The following is a 23,381-nucleotide window of genomic DNA, read 5'->3' on the forward strand; positions in this document are numbered from 1 at the left end:
ACAGATATTTGTGAATGTATATTTATTTTCTGAACTATACCTTAAAATAAACAAAAAACTACAATCCATTCTTCATAGATTTTTCTTTATCTCTTGTTGTTATGCTAAACATAGGATTTTTATTTTCATATTATTTGTTATGGATAAAGCAAAATAACCTACAAGTCTTTTTTAAAATAATTTACGTATCTCGCGTCTTTTGGCATTATATTCGATTTTTGTTTCACATCAATTTCGATGAATAAATTAAAGACGAGGAGTTCTGTCAAAAAGCGGTACACGTGAATACAACTTGCAATAAATAAAAACAAAATAGCGATTCCTATTGATAAATGATTACAAGAAATTTTGTAGAATTTTTCAAACGTTATTATGAATATATAAAAAATGTGAAAAATTATAAAAAATTTGTATCTCTTTTTTGGGTGAATAATTTTTGTCTATCAATTTATTTTCGTATCAAAAAGTAATTATTAGCAAATTTGTAGATCTTTTTTGTGACCATGGTTTTTGTTAATTCACATTTTTTCTTATCTTACATTGTTTGATCACAAAATGGAATTTTTTCTTTTCATTATGTTTTGTGCGATCAAAATTTGAATTTTCGATTTTTCAAGGAAGTTCAAAAAGTTGTCATGATAATTTTGTAGTTCTTTCAAAAATCAACGTTTTGCTTCTCTTGGCTTTGTTTTATAATGTGCGTTGTTTGTCTGAAAATGTTTATTTTCGATTGATTTTTTAAATTTTATAAATGTTATAACTCTGATAATTTTCTTTTTATCTAAAAAAGTCATTAGCGTAAATTTTTTGGCAAAAAATGAAGAGAATGTGAAAAAATTAAAAATTTGATAAATCTGGATAGGCATGTACGTGCGTTCATATAAACCAATTTGTACTGAATTTGTCGAAAATTAATAGCTATTTATAAATTTAAATTAACTTATTAAATAATTAAAATTAAATTGCTAACATTTTTTGAAAAGTTGGTTGTCAGACCGAATCGAGTGGAGGAAGTTCCTGTTGATGGTCTTGCGACAGGTGGGAGGATACTGCATAGACAGTGATTAACAATTTTGGACAGAAAATTCTTCTGGTTCCTAGAAATAAATTCCTGTCGCCCTGTTATACCTGATGCGGTTGAAAGAGAGGGGAGAACTTTATCTTCTTCTGATCTTTACCTTTTGAAGGTGCTGTGAAAACAGAAAATTGTGAAAGAAAATGGAATGCTTCGACTTCAGTATATATGGGACCAGCACTGGGATCGGACTTTCAGTTGAGTTGAAAACGTTTCGTCCGATAGCAGTTATTTCCGCTTGATAGGATTTTGAACAGCTTTTTCACATAAGATTTTATACCATTATGGAGATTCATAACCTCATAAACAAAAAAGTCTTACGAGAGAACAACATTGTGAATTGTAATGGAAAGGATTTTGGTCCGTTTATATCAGTCAAGAAGCTTAGGAAGGGAGAAACTGAATTTGGGTAAGTTTGATTTTTCAAGTTTGATTGTAAAAAAAAAATTATTTCGTAAAAAGTGATAGATTTTTATATACTTTGTATATTTATAATCTCGCATAATTCATGGGGAAGAGTTTTGTAGACGAACGTATATATTTTTTATTCTAATGATAATTTTACTAATTTTTAACCATTCATAAAAAACACTATAGCATAGAAAATGTTATTTTTATTGTAATTCCTGAAGAAAATCGGAATTAAAAAGTTTTCAACATAGAGCAGTGGCCTAAAATATCGCAAATTTCCTCATTTTTCTTATTTTTCAATCCTTTTCCAAAAACATAGAATATAAAATGGCAAACTTTCATATTCTATTGATTACCAACGTCCCCCTCCCATTGAATTTTATTCTGTTAACATTTTTATATTTCTATGGACAGCAAATTCTCCCAGGGAACTTCGTATTCTTGTATATGCTTAGGAATGGTGGTCCACTGTTTGAAAATTTGGAACTATTATTATTTTTAAGTTCAGCAAGCATTAGGCTTCCTTTCTAAATAAATATCTCCCTGAAATTTACTAGCTAAGGTGTTGCAATTAATAATTAAAATAGCAACTTGTTTTCTTTCATTGTGATCAATGAAAAAATGCCAACTTTGTAGCGCACATCTTTTATGAATAACGTAAGTTCAATTTGAGGAATAATAATTTTGACCTCTTTCTTTAAATGTTTTACTATAAATAGTTCAATTAAAAATATTTTTTTATCGCACCACCGTCATAAGTGCGATTTTAGGTACTACAAAAGATATCTAAAATGTCACTTTTCAGGATAGCTTGTACAATTTTTAGAGTAGAGCGTACTATAAAGTAGATGAGACTGTGATCTGATTGGCTGAGGGACATTTATATCTTTACTTTATGGTACTATGAGTGCAGTGATCCCAACTTTAGCATGTAGACGTACACTTGCTCTAACTGGCATCCTGTAAAATATGTGTGATTCGTCCTTCGTCTCGAGGATCGGATTGGATTGAACTGTATTGGAGTGCAGTGGATTGCAATTATTTAGATTGAAATGGTTTTGTATGGATTGGATTCGAGTGGATTAGGTTAGATTAAACTAGAGTGGATTGTATGGAATGAATTGGATCGGATTATATTGGAATGGATTGGATTCCCTGTCGAGTCTTTACATTAGGACTATACAACATATTTGCACTCATGAACGACTGTTGTGATAAAAAGTAGTGCGTGACACATGACGTACCATAATTTTGAGAAAAATGGATTTTTCGACTCTGATATTACGCTTTTTTCAAACTTTCCACATCAGCTCAAAGCATTTATGATAATTTTAAAATGTATGCTAATATGTTCTTGATCAGACAATGTTTTCGACCGCTAAACTTATTTTGACATTTAACGACATTTTAATAGAGTTTAATATCTTTAAGGTTTGAACCTTTTTTTTGTCAGTTTGACAGTTGAGGGACTTGGTATAATAAAACTTTAGGCCGATGAATTGTGCTTGAAGCTGGAAATTGGATTTTGTAAAAATTCTGAAGCAATAATTTTCTTATATGATTCGTGGATTCTTAATATTTAAGGATATGTAACATGAAATTCTTTGATACGATTTAAATTAGAAAGAGCCATATAATCAGTTATGTCAAATTAATTAATTGCAACAAAAAAAGTTTTGTTCGCTTACTCATAGATCGTAGAAGATACAGGAGAAAAATTCAAACATAGAAGCTAATATTATCCTGGATAGGGATCAATTATTACTAATTATGGTTAATTCGATCTCAACACTAATTGGACTTTTGTATCTTTATTTATAGAGTTAAGTGATCACCATATTGAGCATTAATCAAATGAGTAATAAGGCTAATGTATCCATATTAACTGGAAAAAATACTGACTATCCTCTTAATCTTAGCTTATTTGCAAAAAGATATTGACTAATGTATATAACGAAATATTTATGATTATAAAATAACTGGACGAATCAAAATGCGTCACATAATTGTTTGTCGTTTAAATATGTTTTTCTTTTGAAAGTATGCCTTTTTTATAATGTTATGAGCATTTGAATTTTAAAGGTTAAAAACGTGACATATCAAAAAACTGTTAACATTTTTGTTGAAAGTATAATGTATTTCAATCTATGACCGAAGAAATGTTTTGTTTGCCCGTAAGGGACTCAAGGCGCTTAAAGCAAAAAAATATTTATTCGAAACTGAAATATGTTTTTAACTAAATAGATTTCTTAGTGACTGCACTAAATAAGTATTTGATACGATTGGTGAATTTTATAGTGTAAAGTAGTATATACACTGAGAGACTTTTTGTTAGAATAAATGGTAAAAATAAATGAAAATTTAGTATATTATCGTTTCAGAACAGGGAAAACAAGGTTTGCGTATCAAAAATTAATGTAGCGGTTTTCAGCCGTCAAAACTAATATTTTTGTTTGAATAAATGGGAAGGATGTTGCATTAACTCTGATAAAACTTGCGAAAATTTAAAATTCACTATAACAAAGTTAACAAGTGAAGTTAAAACGATAGTCATACATTTTATTTGAAGGAACGAAAACATCGTTTGAAGTTGCCATACAAAGCGTATGAGAATCTCAAACGACTATATGAAAAATAATAACTTAATCCACCAAAAGATTTAGCCTTCAGAAGGAGGAATTAAATACACAAATTAAATACAATTAAATACATAAACACGCGTACAATAATTATTTTTTGCGTTGTATAATTAATTTATTCACTACATACATAATCGCAGGCTTAATCGCTATGAAAAATCGGAACAGCTGCGGCGAGATTCGAACCCAACTTACCTAAAGCACTAACGCATTCCCTAACAACTAAACCCCACGGCTAATTTACATTATGGAATATTTGGCAAAAAGCTCGGCTAAGCGGCGTCGCTTGGAAACTCAGGGCATTATGATTTTAAATTATTAAATTGATTTTTTTTATGAAATACATTTTTTAACGGAACTGATAATATTCTTGTATGAATAGCATTCTCTAATTTGGTATCTCAGTAACTCAGTATAATAAACTTGAGTGTATTTAGACGTAATTAATGAATTTAAGAGAAAGAGTTAAGGGATCGTCCATATATTAACATAAGACATTTTTCTTTCGTTTATATCGCTGTGTCCTTTTCAACTTGATAAAAATATTATTTTCGTCTTTATTCAAACAACAGAAAAACGTCTTACGTAATATATGGACAATCCCTAACTTCTATTGAAAATTTTGTGCATCATAACCTTTCGGCTCGATCGGAAAATGACGGAAACAATCGAGGAGCAATCTCAAACGAAACTATTAAAAATTAAGAATAATGATGTCATAGTTTGCTATGCGTCTCAAATTTTTGCCAACTTCATATTGACAACATCAATTTCTAAAATATGTTTTCGAGATTATGACATTAAATTTTTTTTTGTTCAAATTATTTTTCGAAAACTCAGTAAAAAGATTATCATTTTTGGACAGTGTTAATTCTTGAAATGGAGATTCATAATATTTCGTATTTAGAATACTAATTTGTCGTCTTTGCGTTTTAAAAACTTGTATGATAATATTAAATTTCGGTACTGAAATACGAATAAATATAATAAAACCTCGGTTTCCCCGTTCGGACTGAGAACACAAAATTTAAAATTAAATATATAATTCGTTGATTCAAATAGACGTATTTTAAGGTAAAATAAATATTATTTGTGACAATCAAATGTCTTTTAACGGAAATAAATATTTTTTTTGTTTCTAAGATGCGACATACGGTTCCGAATAAACATATAAAAGAGTTGATAAAATATTAATTGATTCTAAGAGCAATTTACTTAGCTCAAAAAAGCCTCTTGTTTAAATAATTACAATAATTTAATTACCAACCTGCTTATAGAAGAGACGTATCTCTTTTACTTAATTAATATTGCTGGTTGTCTTATTATTTATTTAATTTAAAGCAATTTACTTCAAATGGAGTGTTCTTTAATTCAAAGCCTCAAAATTAGTGAACCAAAGATATATTTCTTTGCGTTCAAAATTTGTTTTCGCATTGGTGAAAAATTAACTTTTTTTGCTATTCATCCAGCTAGCAAAAAAAACTTAGAAAACTGTCTTATGTAATTGAAATTTTGTTAATTCAAATAATATTAATTGAAACCCGTAAATATTCGATACTTTTTTTGTAATATTCTGGTTTTCCCACCCCTTCAGACGACATCTGTTGTACGTCTTTCTACATAGAGAGAAGCAAGATCCGTCAATTTGACGGACCTTGGAGGGAAGTACGTACTACGTGTAACCTTCTTTATTTTTTTATTAGCTTAGAGCCAACCAGCCAACTTCAGAATGCCCAATTACGAATGTCGACCGCGCAGTAAAATCTGCGATGAATAACTGCACCTGGCGAGAAATTCTACGTCATTTCCGCGAAAGAGTTGAACAAGTAGTAGTTGGCACTAAACTAAAGATGCATTTTGTTGATAGTTTTCTATGAAAAAATATATACGTGTTGATATGTTTTCTAACCGATGTAACTTCTTAGCATATATATTGTAACTGAATAACTTCAATAGTATAACATCAGCTGTGCAATAAGCGTGACTATCGATTTATCCACGCTAGGTGTGCAAGCAATAACTGCGTACTCGGAGCAATGTCACAAAAAAAACTGAATGACGGTCTGAGTCACTCATGTTTGTGTGCAGGATGTTTTGAGAAGTAAGTTTATTTTTAATATATAATATATAATAAAATATATAACGTAACGTTACCCAACATTCTCTCTAAAAAAAGGAATTTTTTTTAGTTCTATACTAATGTAATAGTCACATTGAATTCAGTATAAAAACATCTTCATTCCTAAGATTTCAACTAGATATATATTGCATTTTCATAAAAATAGAGTAATTTTCAATTAAAAATATCTTTTATAAAATGGAATAAACTTTAAACAAAAATGTCAAATTTTTTAACAACAACCAAGCCCTCAACTTGAATCCTCCGCCAAAACAGCGAATTTCAAAAAACTAGATTAATTTTCTGATTAACAGGATGTATTTTTAACAAAATACATGGATTTTTCAGGCAAATAGTAAAACTAACCATAGAGTTTCAAAGCACACACTCAATGGCTAACATTTTATTGTTATTTTGACATTCTTCTATTTAATTTCTATTCCGTTCAATGCGTCAGAAAATATTTTGCGTTTTCAATACGTTACGGTTACGTTAATAATAGTAATAATAATAATAATAATAATAATAATAATATACATTTGCAATATTATATAAAAAATTAAAATAAAAAGTAGAAACTTGTTCCATGAACAAAATATTAAATGTAGAATGAAATTTTTGTATATATTTCGTAGGCATTTAGAAGATCTAGGCAGTCAGTTGAAAGCTTAAACTGCTGACGTTTAGAGGAATAATTGGGGACAAAATCTGTATCTGGCGTCCATACAAGAATAAATGAGAAGAAATAAAAAATGGTCGATTCACGTCAATTCTGATATTATTTACCAACATCTGTAACCATTCATATTTGAGAGATTCTGTATATAAATCGCTCTACTCTTCTCGGTATTTCATGAGGAAAATATAGTTGATCAATAAGATGTCAATTATGAAAGAGCTTTCATCGTGAAAACAACTTCTAAAGATTACAATAACTGAGTTTGTAAAGCTAGTGTCATATTGGTTATCAGACATCTAACAGAAGCGTGAAGTCGATGCTGCAATCGTAATCCTCTATTTGGCCAAAGAATGTATCAAGAGTTATTAAAATTATATCATTCATTTCAGATGCTAAGTGGACCAATGATAATTTACCTAGTAATTACGTTCAATATATCATAACTTACATGTTGCCAAACTTGCATATCCATGCTAATCGAATATTGAACCTTGAAAACTGAAATTATTGTCAATAACGTAATAAATTTGATAACTTTCTTAAACTGATTGGGCCAATGTTATTATAGCTAAATGTGTATTAATAATTGGACGGGTGGGTGCAATGGCATCCTACTCGAGCCTCCTCAGACCCAAGTTTCACTGAAAAGAGCAGACTAAAGTTTGTACCCTAGAAATTATGTGTTGGCGATGAGTCCTGAGTATTTTGTACTGAATATAAAAAAAATATTTATGCCTCTTTTTAAAATAACTCGATATTAGTTGTTTTGAGCAATTTTATGATTTTTCTTGAAAAGTAAAGTAAAGTACAGTAAAAGATGGAAGCAAGGTTTTAAATATAGTCTTAAGAATTTTTTCTGTAACTTTCAGTGGCAATAACATTGAATTTGCTTTATAGGTATTATCTATGTTTTGCAATAGTAGAGTGTGGTCGATATTTTTTTCTTATCACGATACGTATCATAAATTCTAATCATATTGAATAATTTTATATATAATTTTCGTTTCGATTTTTTTGTAATGCAATTTGATTCAAATTCACTTCTAATTGACGAAAATTCAATCAAATTAATTACAAATAATTCGGACTGATCTTGGTTTCAGTTAAGTTTCCTTGAATTCTGTATCTCTTGAACTTAGTATAATTCCAAATTACATTGAATTGATGCCAGTTCAGTTGAAATTAAGATAAATTACTGAAATTGAGTCGCTTTTCTCTTAAATATAGATTAATTCACCTTGAATCTCCTTAATTCCATTCAAATCTTTGAAATTTCATCTAGTGTTATTAAATTCAGTTCAAGCTAAATCCCAAGATGTCAAGTTTTGATGAAAAATTGGGTCAAAGCGTTATATAATGGAAAACAATTGACAGTAAGATTTTAATTTTAGTTGTAAATTTCAATGCAATAGCTATCTAGACATCAGCTATTTATCCATTGTGCAACGCTTTGATCGACTTTTGCATCAAAATTCTACACTTTAGGATATAATGTGCTGCATTGAATAATCCTTTAAAATCATATATTAACTGGAATTCATTTGAAATAATTTGGAAATCATTTGAATTCAGCTTGAATTATTTCAAATAAGTTAAATTAAGTTTGAATTCTAATAATTATTTTAAGCTTCCCTTAAATTCATCTAGGTATATTTCAATTCAATTTCAATTCCTATTAATTTGTTTATAAAAAATGTCCACATTCAGACAACACGTGTTTTTTTATTTTAATGAAGCGAGGTCCCGGATTCAATAAGGAGTTATAATAAATATACTGAGCTCTGTTCAAGTATGCCTTTACTATTTTTTTTTTGGTTACGGTAGTCAGAATTTTTGTTATTTTGATAAGAATTTTCTTGTATAATAGCTAGAATTCTAGTTAAATAAGATTTAAAAAACATCTCACATAAAATCTAGGTTCAGACTTCAATTACAGATGAATTCAAGAAGATCATTACATAGTTAGAATGATAGGCGATTATACATTGACGCAAATAAGTTTGATGGGAGGATGCAAATTTGGACAATAATAGCCTTAACATTCATCCAGTTACACATGGATGATGCGTGTTGTGAAGCGATATTCGGGATAAATGCTCATAAGGCGACTACTCTGAAGCAAGGCAAGATCTTAAAGCAATTGGAGCACACTTATTCTCCATAACTACTCTTATAATTTGTTATCATTACATGCCCCGGCAAGTCTGAGACCGGCTCTTAATCTCAACGTTCATTGGACGCCGTATATGAGCATTTGAGCAACCCTCCCTGAGTATTCGTCAGCCGAGAAACAAGAATTTTTATCTCTTGAGACTTGTTCATACTGGCTCATACTATAAAGCACTCGTTTCTTTACCAACCACAGACAGTTCGAAGACGTCAGCTTCAAGGATACATATATCCCCAGCGAAATAAAAATTTAACTCTCACTTTGGACATTTTATTTAGCGCTATCTTTTCGAAATTCCTGTAGAGCTTCTATACAGTATTTTCAAGTTCGCATCAGAGTTTATTGTTTATATAACATTCAACTTCTAGCTTTTACGCGATTGTGATTCGCGAACTACAATATTAAGGTGAATTGCAATTTAGTTTCGGAATTTCATCACCTTTTACTAATACCGTGACTTTTCGAAAATGCCTTTCTTGGACAATAAATCGCTGAACGGACATGGCAACCTGAAGCGCCCCAATGAAAACGAGTTCTTACATACCATCGTCAAACATGTTAACGAAACCACGTAAGTCCTTCTGTCTTTGATTATAGTGACCGTTCATTCCTCAAGGTAGACACAAAATAATGAACGATTTAAATTCCTGTCTGGGAGCAAAATTAAAAGGATATGAGCAATTTTATCCACAATTTCACCCTGTAGTTAGAACCAAAATCATTCACGCGATTTCAAATTTGTGGGTAATTATTTTGATTGCGGCAATACTTTTCCATTATTTGAAAATAACATTTCGTTTTATATCTTCTATCTAAAAGTAGCATTCTTCATAAACAATCATTTTTCTTCACTGCTTTATAAACAAAATTTCTCTTCCTTAATGACGCTTTTTCATTGATACATATCCTGTTATATCATATCGATGTTAAATGAAAGATATGACAAAATACACCTATTGCCGCTTTATCAATTCGTGATTTTTATTAGATGAGTGATTAATATTTAGAAGAGCAATCTTATTACAAACTGTAATTCAAATAAAGAATGGAATTGTCCACGCGAAAAGTGATATCAAGTTGAAAATATAGAAAATTGAATAAAAAGCCCTGAAGAATGCTTGTATGGTCCTAACGTTTAGAATAAGAAAACAAAATGTGTCATACAAAATTTTTGTAATAAAATTATATTACATACTTACCAAATTTTCAATTCATTAACTCATTTTCCGTATACGTACATTTTGTTTTTACAAAAATCGGTAAGGGAGGAATCGGGTAAGTTTAAATTCTATACGAGTTTTCTTACAGTCACGGCATTTTTCTGCTAATGGTAGAGTCAGTTAAACTGAAACTTCGTGAAAAACAAAATATTACAGGAGTAAATTATTAGAGGAAAGTGTAAGAAACACAAAACGTAAAAAAGGAGGAAAAGAACAAGAAAACTATTAAAAGACGAGAAAGTTTTCCACCCTTGGATCGTTTGGACTTTTAAAATTACTAGAAAAATCACAAAGAATCCCTGCTTTTAAATTGTTTTCTGTCCTTTTAATTTTTATTCTATTTATTATTTTTAATTTAATTAATTAATTCAATGAATTTTTAGATTTGATCCGAAAAATTCGTAATACACATCTTGTAGATAGATATACTGTGCGCCAATCATCTGTTTGTTCAGTAGGCAAATCTGCTGCTTACAATTAGTATACCTCACAGAATGTGTTCGATAACTTATTATTATTGGGTCTGCGAGTAAAATGCTTGTCTCGAAATTAATTAGACGAAATGTACTTTCATTACACCTATAAGTAGCAAGGTGGTATTATTTCGTAGGTAAATAATATTTGTTTGATCAAGTGAACTGCATTATGAACCAAATCTTAGACCAATTACATCTGCATATTTCGAATGATGCTAAGTGATGTCAATTTCATGGGATTATTAATTATTAATTGTATACTGCTCATGCAATACCAATTTTCAATATTCATTTGTTAGTAAATGAGTTTTTCTATATCTATTAGAAGTTATTAGTGTAGGTAAAAATGCTACATTCATTAATGGTATCTACCTCTTTCCGCATTCGCAGGCTGATATTAGACTGACTAATCTTCAGTTCTAAAAATAAGTATTTACAACTATAAGTATCCTTCGAAAACTATGCAGCAATACAAAAATCCTTATACGTCATAAATTGCCATTAAACTTAAAAAAAGCAGAAAAATCACGTTGTAACTTGGTTAAATGATATTTTTCGTATTATTAACAATTTTTTTATCGCTTAAAAAGTGTTATGAAAATTATAACTTAGTAATTACAACTGTAATTATTTTTCGAAAGGTACTCAGCAATACAAAATTTTGTGTACATCGTAATGCGATTAAAAAATATTTGTTACTTTTGAAAATTATTTTCCTACTATTTTTAGAATTTTTTGCATGTTTTTTTCAAGCTGAAGAAATTTCAATTTCAACTTATTCAACTTTAAAAGAAGGGTACATTTAACTCAAGCCAAGAAAATGTGTATTTTTGCACGTTTTCAACAATTTCTTAATCGAACACATTTTCTCTCTCTTTTATTACTGTTCACTTGTAAAAACTCTACGAATAACAACTACGAGGTCTAGTTTAAAATTGGTAATAGACATTTTTTTAATTTCTGTAGTATAAACTTGAAAAAAAGAATTTGAATTTATGATATACAAAGGTCTGGTCTGTGTGAGTCCGACATGGAATCCTCCTGATATTGTTCTAAAATATGTTGAAAGAACAACCTTAAATATAAAAAAATGATTATGTTGTGCAAGTTATTTTAATTTCATGACAATTTACGATGTATTTGAATTCTTTTATTGCTGCGCATTTTTCAGAAAGTTGAGGGTCCGCGGTCTAAACTTTTTAACTGACATTTCAGAAAGTTTACACGGCAAAGGAAAATCTTTGTAATTATCGCAATTTTCAATCTTTTTTAAAACTGCAATATGTTTTCTGTTCATTTACTAGAGAAAAATAATACACTTTAGTTTTATCACATTTGAATCCAAAGCGATCTGTAGACGAAACCATCTAAGATGATGTGAAAGTAACCACAACAAACTTTCGACACACATAAACTTAACTGCACCCACACTGACAAGTGTCTCACTGGTCTATTCTACGAGTAAACTAACGTGTATTATTTTTCTCTAGCAAATAAACAAAAAACATTTCACAGATTAAAGAGTAACAACGATTTTCCTTCGCCGTGTAAAAGGTTTGCAATGTTGGGTAACCGTTTTATGCCGCAGAGCCTTCAGTTGATAATTACAGTTGTAAGTACATAGTAAATTTTAGAACAATTTTCATGCATTGTTTTTTTCATTCAATTTCATGCATTTTCATTCAATGCAAAGATCGTTGGCATTAAGAACAATATGATTTAATGAAATAAAAACACGCTTTTTTTCGTTTCCAAGTTTAAGGACAATTTACAGTGTATATACGAGCTTTTGTTACTGCATAGCTTTCGAAAGATAATTACTGTTGTAAATACTTATTTTTAGATAAATACTTATTTTCTTACCTATTAAAGTTTTTTTTTTTATTTTTTTTAATCGCTCTTATTTTCTGTTTTGACCTTTATCATGGATGCACGAACATAAAACATATTTTTTTATCTTTATAACTTTTTGTGGGTGTTCCGGGTACCAAACTGCTACTTTTGATCCCTCAGAATCTGAAAAATATTCATTCTGGTCTGATACATCGTAAACACTAAAGATTATTTTCATTAGAAACTGGATTAAAACGATCTGCATATATTTGACAGCTATAGTTATAGATTTTAACTAAATATGTTCTTTGATATAAAAAAGTATCTTTGGGATAGAATGGAATCAAATTTCCTGTATTTGTTTTTTAAATATAGGTGGCTTATTTTATTTTCATATTCTCTTGAATATATCTAAGGTATTTATTCATAAGTTAGGTCCAATGTTGGTATCTGGAAGTGCACGTGTTACAGTCCGTTTGTATGCAGGACTGTTGAATGCGTTATGTTTCGATGCATGATTTGTAATACCTACGATGGTTCCCTTGTTCTGCTTAAACCATCGGTGTTTGTGCTCGTTAGCACGTATCTGTCCGAAATTATATCATCGGTTCTCTCCAATTACTTCTAGGCAATTGAATGAAATATTGTTCAATTTAAAAAAAGAAGTAATTTTGGGTTTATCGAATCTACTTCTATGTAAATTTGTAAAATCTATACAAAATTACGAAATTTCAAATTTTAATACAAAATTGCATATGATGTTTCCGGATTACATTGATGGTCATCGATCTACAAATAATCTACCAATTGCAGCGTACTTGTATCGGTTCTGAGACAAATTTTATATCCGCCGTAAATGCGCAATGTACCAATTGAATGTTTATTTGCAGAATAAATTTTCATTGTAAAAAAAGAAGAAAGGGTGAAAAGTAATTAAGTATTGGGCGTTTTTGTAATCTTGATAATAAAATCCCGCCCGACAGTGGCTTTTAAGACTTCTCGAAAGTGCCATAAAACCTTTAGAATGCGTCGAAAACGATTAAAAAGGTGCTTCGAATCTTGAAACTAGAAGGCGAAATTTTATTTTGTTCAATGAATTCAGGGTTCATTTTTCATTTTTTGTTATTCAGTGAAAAAAATGTTGCCTCGTTAACTACTCCGTAAGGTTTAAAATTGAATAAATCACACCCATTTTAAAAGAATCGAAAAGTCTTTATGCAGGGATTGCTTAACATTGATTGTTAACATTGCGAAGAAAAAATAAATACACCCCAATTTGGCCAAAAGTTACCTCTTAAAGATTGATGTAATAAATAAATCCTTAACAGTTTAAACAATATTACCTATTGCTTTCTCACGGAGGAAGTTTTTTTATGATAATGTGATAAATTATGAATCTGATTTCTGCATACAATTGTTATTTCACTTTCACACAAAAAATCCTTTTTTCAAATAATACAAAATAAAGGGATTAAACTAAAGAATATCAAAAAGATTTTTTATTCCACTCTGAATGGATAATAATATTAAAGAGACTATTTTGTCTAAACTTAACTCTTTAGAAAAAAAAACTACCTTTGACCCAAAGAGTACGGACAGTGTTATTCACATTTAAATTTAATCATCAAAGATGACATAACCATTGCTAAACGAACAATAAGAAAACAAACACGCTGATAATGCTTAGTATGAAATTTTTTTTCGCAGATACACATTTGAAGCACTGCAGGAAAGCGCGCAATATCTTTTGGAACGTGTACCTTTCAAACCGAAAATCGGCATAATTTGCGGATCTGGAATGGGTTGGTATCTTAATTTAGTATAATAATTATTTAGTAACAATGCCAAGATATAAGCTTCTTTATTTTACGTGAAAAAATATTATCCTTTTTTATTATACATTTTCTAAATAGATCTGGGAGATTGAGTTTATTTTAATATTTGTATCAAGTATATGAAAGTAAAATTTTTTAAAGCAGCCTCTGCAATTCTATGTAAAGAAGGTTTTTTTTCGCGTTATTATATGTTTCGATTTTAGAAGTAACGCTGGAAAAACCAGTTTAGCATAAGATTGATATGTTTTCTCGATGTCAACTGAGTTCGTGTAATGTCTCAGATAACTTGCCAGCATTTCAGCTAAAACGCCTAGTCTTTACTACCTTGAGAAATACTGACTTCCTCTTAAACTAAATGTCGCAACGCAGTAAATCCCCGAAATATTATTTATATTAAGTCGGATAAAAAAGCTACAAATCTGTCGTCGAATAGTTGTATTTTTCAATTGTTTGCAGCGTTTTTATCCAACTTAAGATAAATAATATCTGAGGGATTTACTGTGAAATAGCCCAGTCATAGCCGATTAATAAATTGCAAGTTTAAATGTATCAAATAAAGGATCCGCGGTCTAAACCTGTTAACTGACATTTCAGAAAATTTAAACTGCGAAGGTAAATCGTTGTTATTATTGTAATTTTCCTGGGCTCGCATGTTTCTGCGTTGTGTTTCAAGCTGCGGACAAGTTTTACGTGTCAAAATTTTTGGAATCGCAAACCGAAATAGATGCGCTTGCAAAAATTTTAAGTAGTTAAAAGGAATTTTGCAAATAATTAGAAGGAATTTTGCTATTTCACAAGCGGGATATTACCTGCATATCAAAAATGTTCCAGGAAATAAAAAAAAATCAATTTTGAAAAAAACGTCAGTTAACAGGTTTAGACCGTTGAACCTTCAAATGTAAGGTATTATTTTTCAATCTGAACTATACAGAAACTGTATGTTTTTATTAAAATTATTCTATTTGAAAAAGGCCCTTCCCATTTTATTTTTAAGTAATTGAAGTTTGCAATGGCTATTTATTTAACTTAAATGCCGTAATTGCCTACTCCTCTTTCAAAATGTGATCAAGATGAGTAAAGTTGAAATACACATCAGTTTTTGCTCAAAAGCAATCATGTTGTATAATTTAAGATGGTTGTGAAACGTTTGGATTGTTTGTTATTATCAGAGTTGACCTTTTTTTCATTGAAATTTTGTTTGAATGATGATAGAGCAATATGTGAAAGAGGAGAAGGCAATTTCTTTTTTCGTTGCAAACTTACGTTACATTTATTTTCCGAACAGGAGAATCTGAGCAAAGTGAGTTGTGTCCAGGTTCGATAGCGGATTCGCTCACGGAGAAGAAATCCTTTCCCTACGAAGAGATCCCGCACTTTCCGGTCTCGACGGTGAAGGGTCACGTCGGGCAGCTGGTCTTCGGTTATCTGGAGAATGTACCAGTCATGTGTATGCAGGGCAGGTTCCACTACTACGAAGGCTATCCACTTTGGAAGGTAGGTTCTACATTGATAATATCATTCAACTCTTGCGTGGATATCAAATGAACTTTACACGCTGTACCCACTTTACTTGCTTTCCCCCAGAAATTCCGTTCTAGAATCAGCTCACATTGCGCCTGGAACCATTCGACCAGAAACTTTACTAATTTGCGTATTTACACTACACTAATTTCGAGAACAATTGTTAACGAAATATCACCTCTCGCCAACCGACTTAATTAGATTATTCACTCTCCTGAAATAATGAATTAGTTCAATTATTCAGCATCATTTTTGGTGCAGAAATAAATCGACGAGTAACGGAAACTGCCGTTAATGTTTTAATCTGAAGTAGAAAAAAAACTAAAAAATTAATTTGAACGGTAGAAGGTTTAGATAAGTAAAAAAGAAATAACAATCAGAAAGTTCGGTTGAATTAGCCTCTGATAATAATTTGATAATTCAGTTTGGCCCACTGAATTGTACCGTAAATGCTCTAGTAGGTGAATTTGATGACTGAAAAAAATTATACCATTTAAAGTAATTGTTTCATGTTTATTCTAAAACGTTTAGCCGACATGTTGTGGGTAATATTAAAGCGGGACAAAAACAATTGGTAACAAAGTATTTGACAGTTAATTGTTTTTTTTTCTAGTACAGTTATAGAAATACATATTCGTAAAAGTGCAAGTTTTAAGGAAACCTAAAATTAACGTTTTTAATCAATATCGAACATCATGTTCTATATTTTAATGCTTCAAAATCGCTAGTAAAAATTTTCGCACTGTAATGATAATTGACTTGTCAGCAATACAAATGGAGGAGGCAGGGCTAGTTTAATTTTGATAACAAAATGTACAAACTTTAATTTTATGACAGTCAGGACTCATAACTTTAAATTCGCTTAAATACCGTACCGATCCGACGCGTTAATATGCGCTACCTTCAAAACTGAATTGTGTTTGAAGCAAAAAAATATAGATTTTTACCATTTTTACAATTAATAATTTAATTAACAATCATTTAAAAATTGTAAATTATGAAATCATATTTAAAAAGCAAGTATACCATTTTTTCGTAATAATCTGGGGTTCGAAGAGGAGAGGGAGCGTTCATTTTAGGTCCTGATGATTTGATGATAGATTCTTGTGCAGAATGTTCTCCTAATTCCGAATATATCGGGTGCACATAGCGAATTCCCGCCCGTTTGGTTATCATATAAAACTAATTGAAATTTTTCCAATTAGGCTATTAGTTTAGAGAATTCTATTGAGTAGGATGTTTGCACGGGTGCGCTTGTGTATGGGGGTGAGGTTCAGATTTCAAACCTGCAGCCTCCAAGCCCCCCCCCACCTGTCCCGAATCAATGCTCTTACTAACACTCGTACGCACAAACACGAAAATTTCTAATATTGTGAAAACTAAACCAATAGCCTACTCGAAAAAATTTCAAAACAAATTGTTTTTGTCTCAGCTAGTTCTATATGATTAAAAAAATGGTAAAATAATAAAAAATGTACTGTAGAAATAGCTTTTCATTAAAACGCTATTTTATTGTTTTTCTCAAAAACTATTAATTAAATCAATATACACCATTAACAAAATTTTTGCATATCACACTTCTTTAAATGAATATGAAAAAATATTTTAAAAACTTTAATAATTTTCAGAGGTATGACATTTTTTATCTAAAAACATAAAATGTCAAATAACTACAAAACGGCCGCGAATTCGCTATGTGCACCAGATAGATGCGGAATCAGGAGGACATTTTGCACAAAAATCAATCATCAGGACTTAAAATGAACGCTAAAGTGCTCTTGGATCCCAGACTATAACCCGAAGGTTATTTTTAGAAAAGAATTCCAGTTTTGTCGTTTTTATGTTGATCTAAAATCTTCCAAAAAATAAACTAGTCTTGGGCAATTTTTTTTTTATTTCTAAATTTCGCGTGATGCAAAATTCTTGAAATCCCTAATTTTTAAAATCAAAATTTAAATCTCAGTTTTCCATCCTTTTGTATTATTAATTTATCCATGTTTAACCTTTTCTACCTTTTCATCCATTTTATTCTATTCCTTCATCTAGGGTAGTCGGTACAATGATAGGACACTTAAGGAATTTCTCAAGTTTGAAAGTTTGTAAAAAACACTATAAACAGCAAACACAATTTAAAAATACACAGATCGATAATACATGTATTAAAGATTCAAATGGCTTTAGTATGCTAGGCGTGCAAGTGATAGATAAATTCTAATTAAAAAAATTACGAATAATTTCGAATGAGCAGAAAATATTGAATTAATTGTCTGAAAAATGTGTTGAAATACTGTCATTGGTCAAATCAATTAGATTTCTGACTTTAAAAGCGCAATGATTGATCTCTGTTTTAGGATTAGCTAGGGCCAAAATTGTTTTTGAGAATATTTCCGATGATTATTCACAAGGAAAAGTGACAAACTAATGTCTATATTGTTAATAAAAAGTTTAAACGTTTTAACTGATTTTTCGCAAAAACATTATCTATTTGTTTTTTAGATAGTGTTGCCAGTAATTATATTTTTCTCTTTATTCACGTCGCCAATGATTGGCCACCCGGTTATCGATAGATTGTTAATAAAGAAAATACACTGGGACTTGGATTTAGGACCGGTGTCGAGCACGGTTAGCAGTAGCCTTTAACATAAATCCAGACAATCCAAACGTAACCTGTCTGGGCTTCTTTTTCTTTTTCGCTTTGAGTCCGTAAATAATGAAGATTTAAATTTCCATCAGACTTTTCGGCTTCATATATTGGCTAACAACTCAAATTATGAACCTTAAGTTAGTATTTTTACGCTAGCCTAAACATTATTGCAATAAGGTATTTATACTTATACCCCCCCCCCCTTTGGCCTTTTTCAAATGTTTCAATGACTATATTAATTGTATACTGAGGGTACCAACTTTGAATATTTTTTTTTTTAATTGTTGATGGGGAAAAAAGCTTACGCATAAAGAAATAGATTTGAGATAAAACGTGTACAGATTCAAAATTTAAATCTTCTTCATCATTTACAGACTCCGAAGCTATAACAAATATGTAACAAGTATTATTACTGAGGGTCTAAAAAATCCATGAGCAGCTTATATTTTAGTTTCTAACATCAACTGTTATTTTCAATATTACTTAGATGCCTTTAGGATAACTATCATGCTTTGTAATAATTTTTAATATTAAATAGAGATTATTAATATACTTGTTATTCCAGAACTCAGTAGAGAATATTTAATAAGCCCTTTTTGCATTTTTAGTTTGATTTTGATAAAAACACTACTTTAGATTCCTGAAAAATGGCTTCAAGTTATTTTTTTATTTTATTTAAAAAATAAACATTTTTTTAGTAGTGTTTTGAAATTTTTAATATTTACTAAAATTCGAAATTACATTTTTTCAACTAAACTCTCGCAAATTCTTGAACATAAATGAAATATTGAATTTGTAATAAAGTGATACCCTAATCAGAAATTAATTTTGTTATTCAAAAAATGTTCACAGTGTGCGATGCCAGTGAGGGTTATGAAACTTGTTGGTGTAACCCATTTGCTTGCAACGAATGCAGCTGGAGGTTTGAATCCCAATTACAAAGTGGGAGACATCATGCTTGTAAATGACCATGTCAACTTAATGGGTTTCGCTGGAAACAGTCCTCTCCAGGGACCAAATGATGACAGGTAAGATCTCTTTTAATTCATTAATAAATTGATTGAATTTACATATTTTCAATTCATTTTTAATTGATTTATTTGGATCATAAAGTTGGGTAGTTTCTAATGTGATTATATCAAACATCAAACGATTGTTTCTTTTAAGAGAAAAACATTATTCCAACTGGAGAAATAAACTATTGGTCTATTGATGCTGGAATGTCACCAGATGCAGATCTTATCTCTTATAAAAGAACCTTTTTCTCGTTACGCCCATGGTGATGATTGTCACTTGTCATAACTGGACCTAATTTAATTTCAAGTAGTTGAGTTGGCTCTCACTTGAGAAATTCAAAGGCATATATAACAACGACAATGAATTTTATTCTTGCTTCGATAGACCAAAGCTCGACTTCCAGGTTTTATTTTATAGCGAAGGAGAAACGGAAACTTTATAGGCTGCTTTTTAAATCAGGTCGAGTGATATTCGGGAGCAAGTGCATTGTAAATAATGTGGTTAATCTTACGAGTTTCGAAACTCTAGAAAATACACATTCAGAAACTGTTGCTATTTACGCAGCCCAATTCGTTCCTCAGAAAAAAATACAAAAGTTGCACACTGAATTGTAGTTCAAATTTAACAGTTATGGTCCAGCTTTCAATGCCATGGAAATTCTCGATGTAAAATATAAAATAAATTTCTTTTAAATAAAATTGAAAGAATGGTTGGGGAAAAGTTAGGAAGAAATGTTGAAAGACCAAGGGAATGAAAAAAAGGATAAAAGTGAGGTAGGCAAATTAATTTACTTCATTCGAATAACTCTTTGAATTGGATTGATGAACTGTTTGCACGATATAAAGAAGCTGATTGGCGTATTTACTCAAGAAACTCGCGCGTATTTCTTCTCTTTTAGAGTTCTACCAATGTGACGTTTACCACCCCTTTTTCAATCCTCTCTCACCTTATCCCGATTTTTACAACCCTCCAACCTTTTAACCTAAACTAACCTTAGGTTGAGCTTTCCGAGCTTTCGCAGGTAGCTGCTTCTTCTTTATCTATTTTCTGTTGTCACTTGCCCCAATATTTATGGATTCCACCATCCGAATTTCCCTTTCTTCCCACTTTGTTTTCCCTTTTCTTCTTACTTCCGGCGGGAAATTACTCTTATGGACCTAAGGGGTGGATTACCAGGCTTTCTACTTCCGCGAGATAGGTTCAATTCATTTGCGCGAGCTCGTATATTATTTACCTTTTACACATTAGAGCCATTGTTAAACTGCAATTTATTATAACAGATAGAAAATACATATAATAGATAGTTTAGATTCCAATTTCCTCCTTCTAGCAAAGGGTAGAGGTCAAATTTTCCTTTTTTCTCATTTCAGATTTGGACCCAGATTTCCGCCTATGAATAAAGCGTACAACAAGGAGATTCTGGAAATCGGTAGTCAGGTCGCAGAGCAGATGGGAATCGGTGATATCGTTCACAAGGGTGTCTATACGTGCCTAGGAGGACCTAGTTTCGAGACCGTTGCAGAATTGAAGATGCTAAGAATGATGGGAGTTGATGCAGTCGGTTAGTAAAAAAATAAATGAATTTACAAAAATGTTTGGTGAATTTACAAGTAATTAATACTAAACAAAGGACCAAAAAAAATTAATTCATATTAATATAAAATCAATTTTTTCGGAAAATAATTTTTACTCTAAGTATTTATTGATATGGAATACAAGCAGCAACATTTATCAAATATGGACACAATAATTAATGAGACAATTAATGTAATGAGGGAAATGTTAAACAAAGCATCCTCATTCATATTTATAAGAATTATGAACCTTTGGCGAGATGTCGGCAAATTGAGTGAAATATTTTCATAGCAATTCTTCAAAATCTGCTACCACACATTAAGTCTTATAAAACTCTTCATCAATGAATTAATCGTACTTTAATGATTAACCTTCTCCAAGATATCTTAAGAGAGTTTTTATTTCATGGCAAACAATTATTTTTTAATGTTAACCAATTGCTATATACAATAAAAAAAATTAATTTTTTCAGGCATGTCCACAGTACATGAAGTGATTACCGCCAGACATTGTGACCTGACAGTGTTTGCCTTCAGTCTCATAACAAACCAGTGTGTAATAGAATATGAAGACCATGGCGAAGCAAATCACGAAGAAGTCATGGAAGTTGGAAAAAGTAGGCAGCCGATTCTCCGTGAATTTGTGGGACGAATGGTTATCCGTCTTCAGGACATAATTAATTCTGAAACAAAATGAGACACCATTTCGCCCTAAAACCATGAGTCAATTCATCTCAATTCTCATGATTGTTTCGGATTTTTTTTCTCGAAAGTTGAAGGGAATCGTGATTAGATCCCGCCTAAGGAGCTTTTCAAGCTTCACTCTCTTCGATGTGCAAACTGCAGCTACTTCAAAAATTCAAGGCGATTTCTGCATCAGAGGTCGTTAGGAGATCTCTTGTTTCAAGAAGCACCCTTCACTCCTCCGGCATCTTTTATGTGAAACAATTGATCCTATTGAGTGAAGACCATTAAGACCCAACATTATGCGAATCGGACGTTTGATTACTAAATGGTACTCAATGAATTGAGAGCAACACAAATGGAGATAATGATACAAAAATATCTATAAAAAGTGATATTTATTAAGGACAGAAATTGTTTCAAAATAGTTTTAATCTTCACTTTTAAGTCATCATCTTCATTTACGAGTAAGAAGTTAGTGTAATTTTTCTTGACGTATGAAAAGTATTTCTTAGTATAAACATTAATAGTTTTAATTCGTGCAACAATTGCTTAGAAACAAAAAACCATATACCTACAACATGACAATCTCGAGTATAAAAATTTCACAGAAAATTCTAGAGATATTTTCGATCTGAAGTTGGACATAAACGTGCAACAATTGCTTAGAAACAAAAAACCATATACCTACAACATGACAATCTCGAGTACAAAAATTTAACAGAAAATCCTAGAGATATTTTTGATCTGAAGTTGGACATATACGTTGCAAACTATTGAAAATTACAATTATCCGATGTCAGACAATTTTTATACATCGTCGGATAATTGTGGCTTTTATCCAACTTCAGACGAAAAATATCCCTAGGATTGATTGTGTTTCATTTTAAATGCGATTTTATATTACTTGACGGCACAATAGTTTTAGAATTGCAAGACGAATATGATTTTAATAGAAAGAAGTTAAGAAGTGTTCAAAAAGAAGAAAATAGGTGCTTGCATGTGGGAAAATTATTTCCATTCACAAGACGTATAGTAAATGGCTTCAGACTTTTACGTTCACTTTCAAACTGTTCCGCGTTTTAGATAAAACTGTTAAAAGTGAACGACGTACTCAGCTTTTAGAAAGAAATTTCTCCCACGTCAGCAATTTTTCTCAAGATATCATTGAAAAGCAATTAGTGCAAGCCTTTTGCGTCCAATTGCGCTATAGGCCGCAATAATAAAATTTAAGATAAGAAAAAATGGTTGTAAGAGACCAAATGTAACCAATTCAAAGAATTGGTCAAATACTGGCAACGCACTTAAATATAAGTATTAATAAGAAACTCTTCACAACAGAAACTGTTGTTAGATTTTACAAAATCTATATTTTTGAAAAGAATTGACTTCTTCGCACTCCGAGATTTGCAACTTGTATTTCTAATATTGTTGTAAAAATCATATGAAAAGAAATTGCTTCAGATGAAATGATACGTAGTTAT

The 23,381-nt window shown here is 30.7% G+C and overlaps 1 protein-coding gene across 6 annotated transcripts; it reads left to right on the forward strand.

Annotated features, from left to right (window-relative positions):
* The first annotated feature begins 1,231 nt into the window (after positions 1–1,231).
* LOC117166870 (purine nucleoside phosphorylase-like) lies at positions 1,232–23,170 on the forward strand. Of its 6 annotated transcripts, none has more exons than XM_033351277.1 (6): positions 1,232–1,484; positions 14,330–14,424; positions 15,743–15,951; positions 19,475–19,650; positions 21,010–21,200; positions 21,687–23,170. In XM_033351277.1, exons 1-6 carry the CDS (start codon positions 1,360–1,362, stop codon positions 21,908–21,910), a joined length of 1,020 nt encoding a protein of 339 aa, XP_033207168.1. In that variant the 5' UTR covers positions 1,232–1,359; the 3' UTR covers positions 21,911–23,170. The 6 variants fall into 6 exon arrangements, with proteins under 6 accessions (XP_033207168.1, XP_033207170.1, XP_033207172.1 ...); XM_033351279.1 differs by having other exon boundaries at positions 1,234–1,484; positions 15,773–15,951; XM_033351281.1 differs by lacking the exon at positions 1,232–1,484 and adding an exon at positions 6,051–6,226.
* The last annotated feature ends 211 nt before the right edge of the window (positions 23,171–23,381 follow it).

Source organism: Belonocnema kinseyi, chromosome 2 (genome assembly GCF_010883055.1).
Source record: "Belonocnema kinseyi isolate 2016_QV_RU_SX_M_011 chromosome 2, B_treatae_v1, whole genome shotgun sequence".
In the NCBI taxonomy this organism is placed as follows: Eukaryota; Metazoa; Arthropoda; class Insecta; order Hymenoptera; family Cynipidae; genus Belonocnema; species Belonocnema kinseyi.

Coding starts and splice junctions, on each gene's coding strand:
- LOC117166870 (XM_033351277.1), top strand. CDS start 1,360: ATGGAGATTCATAACCTCATAAACAAAAAAGTCTTACGAGAGAACAAC. Junction 19,651..21,009: donor CAGGGACCAAATGATGACAG/GTAAGATCTCTT, acceptor TTCTCATTTCAG/ATTTGGACCCAGATTTCCGC. Junction 21,201..21,686: donor GATGGGAGTTGATGCAGTCG/GTTAGTAAAAAA, acceptor TAATTTTTTCAG/GCATGTCCACAGTACATGAA.